This window comes from Sapajus apella, unplaced genomic scaffold (genome assembly GCF_009761245.1).
Source record: "Sapajus apella isolate SASKATOON/1434 unplaced genomic scaffold, GSC_monkey_1.0 scaffold58, whole genome shotgun sequence".
Taxonomy (NCBI): Eukaryota; Metazoa; Chordata; class Mammalia; order Primates; family Cebidae; genus Sapajus; species Sapajus apella.
In genome coordinates, this window is record NW_022436998.1 from 1,775,816 (window position 1) to 1,789,211 (window position 13,396).

Sequence of the window (13,396 nt, forward strand, 5' to 3'; positions counted from 1 at the left end):
GGTGGAAACCGCCCTTCTTCATTTATAATTCAAGGTGTCATTCAAGACATAAGAACTGAACACTGACTGTCAGAAACTCGAGACTGGGGTCCAGGGTAGGAGGCGGGGGCCGGCAGAGAAGTCCACCAAGAAATTGTGAAACTAAGCTCAGTCCTGAAAGCTGAATAGGAGTTAGCCAGGTAGTGAAGGATTTTCTAGGCCAAGGATAGACAAAGGTTTGATACAAAGGACCAGATAACAAATATTTTAGTCTCTGCAGGTCATACAGTGTCTGTTGCAGCTATTTAACTCTGCCATTAGACAGTAAAAGCAGCAATAGACAACACATAAAAGAATGAATGTGGCTGTGCTCTATAACCCTTATTAATGAACAATAAAATTTAAATTCTATATAATTTTCATGTAATGAAATAGTATGCTTTTGATTTTTTTCAACCTTTAAAAATGCAGAAGCCAGCCGGGCGCAGTGGCTCACTCCTGTAATCCCAGTACTTTGGGAGGCAAGGAGGGCAGATTTTGAGACCAGCCCGACCAATATGGTGAAACCCCATCTCTACTAAAAATATAAAAATTATCTGGGCATGGTGGTGGGCTCCTGGAGTCCCAGCTACTCAGGAGGCTGAGGCAGGAGAATCACTTGAACCCGGGAGGCAGAGGTTGCAGTGAGCCAAAATCATGCCATTGCACTCCAACCGTGGGTGACAGAGAGATACTCTGTCTCAAAAATAAAAATAAATAAATAAAATAAAAATGCAGAAGACACTCTTAGCTTTTATTTTAAATATCTGTATTGAGGTACATGAGGGGTCAGTCAAGCCATTCCTGAACTAGGGAGATGGCATTCATTTCTAAACCACAGACTCCTTTAGAGCCTTGTACCAAGGCTGGGACTAGGGTGGGACAAGGGAGCTGCCCAGCACCCACAACTTAAGGAGGCACTCATTAAGAAGTATATGGGCGGCACTTCTGAGACTCTGAGAAGAGACACTCACTTGTCTCACCCCAGTGATAGCCCTGCTTGTACTTGTACATAACAGAGTACATTATTGTGATGTGGCGACCTCCTCCTCAACCGTCGCTGTGTTGGATGATGTTCTTGTGCCCAAGGTTGTGGACTGCCAATCTGATTCCCAGCCACTGTTCTGGGGTGCAGAATTTGGATAATAAGAGAAATGATTTAGATAATAAAATTCAGGCTGAAAGGGAGAAGGGAGAAAAAGAAAAGCTATGCAGGCTGAAGTCTGGGGAGAATTTGGAGAAGTTGAAAAATTTTTTAAATCATATTTCGGGCCTGGCACAGTGGCGCATGCCTGTAATCCCAGTACTTTAGGAGGCCAAGGCAGGAGGATCAGTTGAGGCCAGAAGTTCAAGACTAGCTTGGGCAACATAGCAATATCTTGCCACCACAAAAAAAAATTTTAATAATATTTGAAAGTTGTTGCTGGTAGAATAATGTGAGAAAGATTGAGAAGGAGATGAATGTCCAAGGAACATGTTTAACAAGCTCCAATGTAAATTAAAATTGTAAACCTCCTTTACCACTTTCTTGATCTTCATTCACATATCTATACCTATACCTATATCTAAATCTATTTTGCAAATCATATACCTGATAATAAACTTATATCCAGAATATATATATCAAAAATAAAAAAAGACACCTCAATTTAAAAATGGGCAAAGAATTTGACTCGACATTTCTATGATATACAAATGGCTAAGGGCACATGAAAAGGTGTTCAGCATCATTTGCCATCAGGAAGATCCAAACAAAACAATGAAATAATCAGTTCACACCCACTAGGATGGCTATAACTAAAAGGCAGACAATAAGAAACATTGTTCAAGATGTGGAGAAATCGGGCCAGGTGCGGTGGCTCACACCTGTAATCCCAGCACTTGGGAGGCCAAGGTAGGCAGATCACCTGAGGTCAGGAGTTTGAGACCACCCTGGCCAACATGGTGAAACGATCTCTCTAGTAAAACTATAAAAATTAGCTAGGTGTGGTGGTGCTCGCCTGTAATCCCAGCTATTCAGGAGGCTGAGGCATGAGAATTGCTTGAATTCAGGAGGCGGAAGTTGCAGTGAGTCTAGATCGCGCCACTGCACTACAGCCTGGCGACAGAGTGAGACTCCGTCTCCAAAAAAAAAAAAAAAAAAATATATATATATATATATATATATATATGGGGAAACCAGAACTCTTTGCATTGCTGGTGGAAACGTAAAATGTGCAGCTGCTTTGGAAAACAGTTTGGCCATTCCTAAAAAGATTAAACAGAGTTATCATGTGACCTAGCAATTCAATTCCTGGGTATTTATCCAAAAGAAATGGAAACTATGTTGTCACAAAAACTTCTGCATGAATGCTCACAGCAGTATTATTCATAATAATCCCAAAGTGGAAACAACTCAATGTCCAACAATTGATGAATAGATCAATAAAATGTGGCATTCTTACAATGAAATATTATTCAGCAGTGAAAAGTATTTAAGTACTGATTCATGCTACAGTATAAATGAATCTTTAACCTTGAAAAGATTATGCTAAGTGAAAGAAGACAGGCACAAGAAAGTCCCTTTATATGAAAGTCCAGAATAAGGAAATTTATAAAGACAGAAAGTGGATTAGTGGTTGCTTAGGGCTGGGGGAGAGGCACAGGATGGGGCGATGGAGGGTGATAGCTAAAAGAAACATTGTTTTTGAGATGATGAAAATGTTCTAAAATTGATTGTAGTGATGCCTGTACATATCTGTGAATATATTTAAAACCACTGAATTATATTCTTTAACTGCGTGAATTGTATGGTATGTGAATTACGTGTCAAAAAGCTATCAAAAAAAATAAGAAGAAACTAAAGCATTTCTCCTCCCCTTCAAGGAGATCTGCTATTGTGTTTTAAAGAACTGGCCTTCCCTATCCTTGAAAGATGATTACATGCCTTTGTGTTGCTGAGGCCTGAGAGGGTTTTCTGCTGAGCTTTCTGAGAGTTTGAAGAGTGATGGCTGAAAGAAGAAGGGAGGGTTTGGGGTTCCTGGTAGAGGACTGAGCCTTGGGTTTAGGGGTTCAGGGTTCTGATGACTGAGCTCTAGAAGACCCATATTTAATGTGAGGCTCTGCATGTGTTCAGGCAAGCCACTAGAAAAAAGAACCAAAAAAGAACCACTGAAAGGGGCACCATTTGGCTATCATGGTGCCAGAAAATAAGCCCAGCACCGCTGTCTGAAAAAAGCTTTTGAGAGAGGACCCTGTCTGAGCTACCAGTTAGTGTACTTGTGGCGGTCAGTGGGTGTACCTCCCCCCAGTGATGTTTCAAATCCTTAAGTGCTGAATCATTTGGTCACCAGGGTGGAAACCTCTTCTGTAACCCCAGGACTCCCTTAAACTCAGAGGGGGGCACCTCTATAACTCATGACTTTGCAGAGGTCATTCGAGGGGCAGCTTGAGTGCCCCCTCTGTAAAATGCAGGTTGTAGAGCAGATCAGGGCTTCAACAGGTGGTTTTATCCTTGCCTACTGGGTCTAATTCTTTTCAGGCCACTTACTACCATGGCCCATTTTCAGGGATAGGGTCTCTCCAGCTGCTAATTCCCATTATGTAGGACATCTGGGGAAAAGAAAAAAATAATAATCCTAATGCTGATACTGTCCCAAGACTATTATGAGAATAAAAGTGGCCACCAGTGCATTGACCTTACACTGGAATCCAGAGTCAAGGTTTTTCATTCCTGCTCTTACCAAATCTTAGCCAAAGAGCTGGTATAACTACAGAGATGCAGGGGGCAATTTATCGTACATTACACCAATGCAGCTAATAAGGGAAAGTTGTGAAGTCATCACAAAGCTGGACTCTGACAGCCATCACATTTTCCACTGATGCACTAGATGTGACTAAACTGCACAGGAGCTGAGAGGAAGCTGGATTCCCTTTCACTGTGCTCAGCAGGAAGGGGCCAGCATCATCCCATACCCATGTCGTCAACCCAGCACTACCCTTTGTAATGAAAGAGGCTGCCTGGCAAATCACCAAGTACAGGCTTCCAGCTTAGCCTAAGCACCCCACGAAATCTTAATTATCTCAAGGTCCAAATTGTACCCTAGCTCCAGGCAACCAAATTTCCAGACCAGAAAACAAGACATGTTGCTATCTCAACAGCAATCCCTTACAATATTGAACAGTGGGGATCAATAGATATTTTATCATCCATAAAACTTACAACTTAGAAGGTGAATTTATTATTGGTAGGTCCCTTTACGCATAACAGACATTATGTCTCCCCTAAGGTTCAGGTCTCTTCAATTTGAAAGAGACAAAATATAGAATCAAGGACATGTATACCAACAAAGGCAATTTTGTGAAACACTCAAAAAATAGTTGCCTCCTAGGATTAATTTTCTGTGCTTGAGAGTAAAGCACAAAGAAGAAAGGCACATTTTAAAAGGAAATAAACAGAATAAGAAGCAGGAATATAGAAGCTGCTTTTGACCTTACTTTTTAAATTATACCTTTTGTAGTCTGATATAAAATATTTTTATTCATTCTTTACTTTTCATTTGTATTCTTTGTTTTTTACTTTATCTGAGTTTTTTTCTATTTTGTCATACATATTCTTCTACAGTAAATCTTCTTGTGGAACAAAGAAGGGAAATAAGTGAAGTGATAATACAGGAGCCAGTGGAATGCCTGCTCTGGCGCCTCCACATTCTCTGACTGCCTGTGGAGCTCGGGTTACATGGGCAACTCCAGCAGGACAGAAGCAGAAACTTCTTGTACTTCACATTCAAGATAACTATATGTATCTAAACTCCTCAAAATTCAGGCAGGTTGAGAATTTTTTTTTTTGTAAGGAAAAACACCCTTAACCAATCTTTAACCTGGAGACTTCAGCCACCTGTCAAAATATCCCATCTTGTTTCAGAGCAGGAGAGAGGGAATATGACTATAACTGGATAAGGGATAGGGTTTTAATTTCTTATGAGGAGGAGAAGGAGGATACCAATATAGTCAGTATGTCAGCAAGCATTAATCTTCATTAGTGTTTTCCATTCAAATCCACTCTTCTCTACACAGCTGTGCAAATACAAACTAAACGGGTCATTCTGACCAAGGCATCCAAGAAAAAAACAATGTTTAATGTTGAGGGCCAAGGAATTAATTGGACAAATAGCACATTCTTTAAATGTGTGGGAAGGATTGTTCAAACTACCACATTATAGATTGAGAAACACGCATTCAAATTCATGCCACTGTAACACCCCTGAGTGAGAAGACAAACAGCAGAAGGAGGTGGAAATGTGTTCTCGACAAAGTATATCCACAATGGCCAGGGTGAGAAAGCAGCACTCGCTCCTTGCTGGAACTGTGCAGTGAGTAGCATCTCATTTAACGCCACAATAACACCACTATTCTCAGTTTATAAAAAAGGTAATCAGGAACAAAGAGGTCAAACCGTGTACCAGAATTCACATGGCCAGTCAGCAATGGAGTCAGGGTCACAATTTAAATTCAGGTCGACTGACCCCAGAGACTGTATTTCTAACCATGACATTGTCCTTATTCTCTATATATTTGGCATTATACTTGCATCATGGAGAGTAAAAAAATGCAGAACTCATTTCTTGTCCTTAATTGATTTACAATCTGATTGAGGAACCAGAACGGACACCTATGAAATGACCAAAACACAGGAAAAGGAGGATAACTTTAGGGTCTGCATCTTTGAAGGAAGTAATTCATAGGAGCTGGGGAAACTAGTTATAATTCACCTGCGTAACTTTTTAGGATTTCTACCAGATCCTAAACTAAAAAACAAGATATATAGAATGTAATACCTAAAAAAATACTGATTCATTCCTGCTATGGTATGATTTGGATATTCAGAAAGGGCTCCCCCTTTAGAAATCTCCCTTAAGAAAGGACAGGACAACCGACCTATTCCCCAGCTGCATCTTAATGGTTAAGAAAAATGCCAATAGCCTCCTCCAAGCCTGCTTAGACCAAGGGGATAGAAGTTCCTGGAGTCTACTCTGACAGAGGTGTGGCAACCTCTCCCAGCCTCCAGATACTAAGAAGCAGGGAGGAGACAATTTACATCATCCCTTTTGTCCTTTTCAATTAGAAATTAACCATCCCAGGGCCTTTGACGGACAAGGGCAGGTTTGAGCTGGGACCAATGAACAAGCTAAGAAACAGCAGCAGGGCTGCAGAAAAGAAGAAACTGGAGGAAAGTATGGGGATACCAAAAATTATTCTGAAATGTACACCCGATTCACAACCCTCATTGGGAAACTATGATAAATGTTCTAAAGCAAGCTATTTCCATTTCACTTTGCTATATTTAAATTTCTGTTGTACTCTTAATGTTCGAGTGTACATGATTTTTTTAAACCACTGTACTTTTAACTAGGATGACATGCATGTTGCTCTCAACAGCAGTTTCATGGCAGTGTGATGCTGCGCAAGTCATCTAGTGCCAAGCAGGACAGGCATGCTGGTAACAAGCTCCTCATCTATGACTCAGGTTTCATGTGGAATCAAGTCAAAGAAACACATCCCTAGACACTGGCTGGGTGAGTGGCCAACTGTATAGAGAAGGACATGCAGGCTTTCACTTTTCAGGCAGGTTCCCAGGTCAGCCCTAATCTTCCTAAGAACCCAAGTGGTGTCAGGGTTTTTAGAGAAGGGCAAATAGTCCTGAAATGTCCTGATCAGAAAGCAAAGAGCTCTGTTTAAACTCCCAGCCAATGGTTCACAACTTCATAGAATCCATAGAAACACTGAAAAAATATTCATGCTGTGCCCTACCCCAGTGATTCTGATTCAAAGGGTCTGGGGAGGGGTCTGGGCAGTGACTGCAACATGTAAGTGGGGTTACAATCACCATATCTAACATGGTCAAGTCTGAGATACTGTGAGCATCAATGAATGGGGTCACTCAATCAACGGATGCTGAAATGAACAGAATTTTTCTGTTCTTTTAAACACTTACTCTGAATTTTATTTCTTTCTGTATCTCAAGAAACTACCTAAGAGTATGAGCTGCCTGAATTAAATCTTATTTTACTTACTAAGTGACCTTGGATAAGGTAAATAATTTCCCAGGAAATCAGTTTTCTTAGCAATACAATAGGGTTAATTATCACACCAACATCATATGGTAGTTAAGATGATTATATAACATGGAATATATAAATTATTTAGCCCAATATATGGCATATTTTGAATGCTCAATAAATGTTAGCTACCCTGATTGATATTTCATATGGTTGGGCTGTGTCCCCACCCAAATCTCATCTTGAATTGTAATAATCCCCATGTGTCAAGGGCAAGGCCAGGTGGAGATAACTGAATCATGGGGCAGTTTCCCCCATACTGTTCTCAAGGTAGTGAATAAGTCTCATAAGATATGATGGTTTTATACATGAGGGTTCCCCTGCACATGCTTTCTTGCCTGCCACCATGTAAGATGTGTCTTTGCTCCTCCTCTGCCTTCTACCATGATTGTTTGGCCTCCCCAGCCATGTGGAACCGTAAGTCCATTGAACCGCTTTTTCTCTGTAAATTACCCAGTCTAGGGTAAGTCTTTATTAGGAGCATGAGAACAGACTAATACAATGATGATGATGATGATGATGATGATGATGAAAGTAAAAATATATCACTTATATTTCAACAAAAAGGATGTTTCTCTAGACCAGGTGCTTATTTCTAGGGTCGAGTTTTAAAGGACTTGTGAAGAATTGGAATGTGATAGTTCTAAAAACAGTTTCACATAGAGAATAATTGAAGGAAGAAAGAGTGTTCAGGATAAAAAAAAAAAAATCCAGGATGGCACATGGCACTGTCCTCAGAAGTACAGATAAGGTCTGAGAGCAGGCAGCCTGATCATATGTATTTCTAGAACAGGATTCTTAAAGAGGGGAGACTGGGAATAGAATCAGAGGACGTGGAAATCTGGTTAAGGAAAAAAAATGAATCATTATTTTCATTAATCCCAAATGGAAATTTACATTTCCTTTAATTTTGAATATAGGTAACAAACTTCAGTAGTAGTAATAGTAACTGTGATCTTGTCACAATAAAAGTCACAGAGATTTCCATACCTTACTACAGTTGTGATAGATATCCTAAAATGTTATTGATATTTAGGGTGACCAACTGCCCTGGTTTGGTCTGAAGGGTTTTCCAGGATATGAAATTTACAGTGCTAAAACTGAGAAAATTTCAGGTAATCTATTCCTTACTTACATTCATCACTACAACTATCCCTCACTATCCGAGAGGAATTGGTTCCAAGACTGCCACCATCCACATGAATACCAAAGTTCAAGGATGCTCAAGTCCCTTATATAAGATGGCCCAGTATTTGTGTATAACATACATTCATCTTGTATACTTTAAATCTTCTCTAGATTACTTAGAATACCTTATACTATGTAAATAGTGTTATAGTGTATTGGTTGTTTTTTAATTTGTGTTATTTTTATTGTTATATTGTTATTTTTTGTTTCTTACAAAACTATTTTCAATATGCAGTTGGTTGAATCTATGGATACCTAAACTGAGAATACAGAGGGCCATAATTTGAAATTATGATACTTATCACATCACCAGATACTATTATTTAATATATTAATAAAGAAGCACCTAAATTGCCATGTTAATTTTTTAAAAAAATCTTGATAAATGTGTATCAACATAACTTGTCCTTTATGATGCTTTCGATTTCATTTGACTCATTTTAAAACATTATTCTGAATCCATATGTTCATCACTCTGCCAAAGGGGTCCATGGCATAAAAAAGTTTAAGAGGGAAGGAAGTGGGGAAGTTGGAAAATGTAAAAAAACAGAATTAAGTTCTGTTAGGTCTGGAAACCTAAAAACAATAATGAACTACACTATAGCAGAGGAACCAGGCATTTATCTCAAAATAACAAAAAACAGATAATCAACAGATGGATCCATTTTTTCCACTACCAGGAAATCTCCCTAATCCCTCTACTCCCAATAATAGTATTTTCTGACATACTTTTATATTGCAGTATCAACTCAATCTTGGTAGCTGTCAATTGGAGTATCTATTTTCAATAACTACAAATGCTTATCCTAAGAATCATAATTTGACAGATCTTAAAATTTCTCATGAATCAAGAAATGGAAATTTGGATTTTTTAAAAAAGCAAGTTTAAAGAAATGGTATAAAGAAACTCAAATGCTTACAGGATACCACTGGGCTTCTGATAGATGTCGGCTCCCACCTTGCCTTATCTTCACCGTTGTCAGGGGTTCCATTACTCTCCCACAAGACAGTAAGGGATTATTTCTCTTCTGATCAATGTAACTCCATGCAATCAGCCCAATGTGGCCAGAAGGCAGAGTTCTCACAATTGCTCTTGTTCCAGTATACACAGATTTCTTAACTTCTCTGTCATTTTTGCAGAATCTTCTGACTAACAAAGTGGACCGCTCCTTTTTGCTTTTAAAAAAGTCTTCTTCTACATCTTCACATTTATCAGGGACGTCCTCAAAATGGCTCAAAAAGGTCTTGGCAGCTTGACTGTCACTAAAATCTTCCCTGCAAAAACTATCACTTGAATATACCATGTCAACTTTCTGGCAAGAGCCTTCAAAGCAAAAGTATTTTTCATTCAAGGTGTCACAATTATCACACTGCAGCTGCTCATTCTTATTATCACAATTTTTTGCCAATTCCATTAGTTTACAGGTATATGCCACGTAGTTTTTCTTTTGCTTCTCCTCACCCCTGGGTAGTGGTACACAATTTCCACAGTCATCTAAAATTAAGTTTTTTGATAGGGTACAGAAAGTGTCTGACATTCTTCTTTCAACTTCATAATGAAAATGAAACACTGTCGTGCTGCTGTCAGGGTGTGCTCTGTCTGTCTCTAGGATAGCCGACTGATTTCCCAAAGGACTAATGTCCATGGGAGGTCTGTCTAGTTCCAGTTGAATTTCAGGGAACACCCTTCTTTCCAGTGGAGAAGGAATTCCAGTTTCTAAACACAGGTCTTCCTCAGCGACAGAGTTGCACATTTCATAAAACTGTCTCTGAGGAAGGCCATGCTGATGGTTTCTCAACATGTTGTTGCAGTTAATGTTAAGGTTTTTCACAGAATCTGGTATGCTTTTCTCCCAGGATTTTTCATTACTGTTCTCATCACTCACTACTTTCTCCCTTGCTATTGAGAGAATCTCTGGCAAGTTGCTTCCAGAAGATTCTTCTTTAAGTTTGTTCAGTCGTGAGATGGTATGAGAAGTCTGCCCACTCTGTCTGACAGTATGTGCTTTTGAAATATTGATGTCTGAGACCTTTTCACTACTTTCATCTGAAGCTGATTGGGCAGAAACCACTTTTCTCTGAGTCACAGGTATGAGAACAGAAGCTGTCATTTCTTCAGAAGTCATCTTGGACTAACACACAGGTTCCAGCTATTGCTCTATTTCTCTTCCCTGGTGATCATGTCAAGGTTTTAATAAAATGACTCATTATTATGACAATCTCAGACATACAACTCCTCCCAAGAAACAAAGGGATACTTCCTTTCATTCAGGTGCATTAAGAGGAAAATAATTTTTCTCAGTTATAATTTCTTATGATGAATATATATTTTTTCTAGATCAGGGTTTTAAGATGGTAGATCAATTTTCCTTTCTCTGTTATGTGAAGCAAAATTTTTTGAAGACTGTTACTCGGGCTTGCACTCTGCAACTTCTGATACATCATTGACTTGTAATGATTTAAAAATCCAGTTTGAATGATTCCTGTTTCCTGTAAGAAAAGAGATAATGTCAAACACTGTGTCACTCAGTGAGTTTTTAAAAAAATGAGCTCATACTCCCAAGATGAAGACCAATTTTGAGAAAAAGGGTTGTTTTGCAATCAGAAGTTGGCTTTTACGTTTTAGCATTTATTTTTTGATTTAATATTTTAGAACTTCTACTTCCAGCCAAAAGGGAATAACAAGGGCAAGATTTATTCATCCACCTTAAATAATTAAAAATAAAAATCAAGAAAAAAAATGGTTTTCAGACACTGAACAACAGGCAACACAGACATTGACCTCTGAAAGAAGGAAAAAAAATGAAGTGAGCTCTATAAATGCTCTTGCTTACTTCTTAGAAAGTTTCCAGGCTACAAGGTAGAAAAAGGAAATTCAGGTAAAATCCAACAATTTACCTCAGTAGAAAAGAAAAAGTTGAGACTTCAGGGAGGCCAAGGAATCTAGAGAAATAAGGCACATTAAACAAAGAGGCACAAAGATAAGCATGATGGCAGACATTTAATCAGAAACAATGTAAGCCAGAAGACAGTGGAGTAAATCTTCAAAGTACTGAAAGAAAAACTACTGTTAACTTCAAATTCTATACCCAGCAAAAATATCTTCTGCAAATAAAAATTAAGTAAAAACTTTTCCAGACATATAAACCTGAAATAATTGGTCACTAACAAAACTGAACTGCTTGTAACTCTATTAATAGAGAGAGGGAATAAAAAGATTTTCTATCCAATGTGGAAACACAGTTATAAAGGATATACAAGGCACTGTGGGATTAGAGGGTGCCCATCATAAGCATATCATTCCTTTGCAGGTAAAGCTCTTCCTCCCAAGACAACTAATGAGCAGTCACACTCTGCTGTCAACACCAGCTTGGCCTTGCCTTTGCTCTTCATCAAATAGATATCTTTCTTCCCTTGCTTCTCCCATATCCTCTTTCCCCAAAGAATTATCAACTATCCCTTCTTCCCTTCCATATGTGTTCCCTCAAGCACAAACACAGCTTCTCAGGTGAGAGGCTCCCAGTATATGCATATCTCTACAACTACTCTAAAAAAATCAATGGACACTCTAGCATTCATATCTTTGCAGGGAATAAACCATCCCACACAGAGCAGCAGTGTCCTAGCTTAGCATCCTAATGAATCCTACCACACAGCAATAACTATTATTACTTTAAGAAACCTCCTTCCAGGACAATCCCTATGCATCAACATACATAAAGATATACATATTTAGCTATGCAAAGATAATATTGGGCATTCTGTTCTGTACCTGCTTTAAAAATTCAAAGCATACCATGAACAACTTTTCAGGTCAAGAAAAGTTATACAGATAACTTTAATGGCATATGGCACTAACTTGAATTCAAATATTTGTCCTAATTTTTAAAGAGATTTTTCAGGCCACAGCCTTCAGATTGATAGCTAATATGTCCTTTCTTACCCATGAGGTAAATAATTCAAAGTTGGAGAAAGGGGAAATATTTTGGTGCTGTCTAGTTCATGTTCTAAGGATGTTGCAATTATTTTTGTTAGTATTATAATTATCATCATCATTACAATTTTGAGACAGAGTCTCATTCTGATACAGAGTCCCAGACTGAAGTACAGTGGCCCAATCACTGCTCACTGCAACTTCTGCCTCCTGGATTCAGCAGTCACATACTGTTCCTTCTACCATATTCCATATGTTAGAGGGAAATCACTAAGTATAAGCCACATTCAAGGGGAGCAGAATTAGGCTCCACCTTTTGAACGGAGAGTATCAAAGAATTTGTGGACATATTTTAAAACCAGTCTGGGTTCAAGCGATCTTCCCACCTCAGCCTCCCAAGTAAGTGAGACCACAACACTGTGCTTGGCTAATTTTTGTATTTTTTTGTAAAGACAGGGGTTCACCATGTTGGCCAGTCTGATCATGAACATCTGGGCTCAAGCAATCCTCCCACCTTAGCCTCCCAAAGTGCTGGACTTACAGGTGTGAGCCATTGTGCCTGGCAACTCTGCAATTATTATCTTGTGTAATTCTCACTCAACGCTATGAGATAGTGTGATGGTTTTAAAATATGTCCACAAATTCTTTGATACTCCTCTCTTCAAAAGGTGGAGACCAATTCCCCACCCCTTGGATGTGGGTTATACTTAGTGATTTCCCTCTAACATACAGAATATGGTAGAAGGAACAGTACATGACTGCTGAGAATCAGTCATTGGAGCTTCCTCCTTGCTACTCCTCTCTCACATGCTCTGAGGGTAATCTGCTGCCATATTGTTAAGGAGAGATCCCTGTGGCAAGTATGGAAGGCTCTTGACAACATCCATGTGAGTGTGAACCATCTTGGAAGTGAATCCTCCAGCTATAGTCAAGACTTCAGATATTGTACCTGCAACCTATGTCTTGACTGCAACCACCTGAGAGACCCTCAGACAGATAAACCTTTTCCCACATTCCTGACCACAGAAACTGTGAGATAATAAATGTTTATTGCTTTGAGCCACTACATTTTGGGCTAATAAACAGTGATAGATAACTAATACAAATAAATTCTGCTATCCATATTTGAAAGATTAGAAACCAAAGCACAGAAAAGCTA

General features: G+C 38.9%; 1 protein-coding gene across 2 annotated transcripts in view; it reads right to left on the reverse strand.

Annotated features, from left to right (window-relative positions):
* The window catches only part of PLCE1 (phospholipase C epsilon 1), a 334,637-nt gene that overhangs the window by 287,134 nt on the left and 34,107 nt on the right, over window positions 1-13,396 (reverse strand). For both annotated transcript variants that reach the window (XM_032245666.1, XM_032245665.1), the window contains exon 2: window positions 9,224-10,793. In XM_032245666.1, coding sequence (XP_032101557.1) covers window positions 9,224-10,429 — 1,206 coding nt within the window. In that variant the 5' untranslated portion in view covers window positions 10,430-10,793. The remainder of the gene's footprint in view (window positions 1-9,223; window positions 10,794-13,396) is intronic.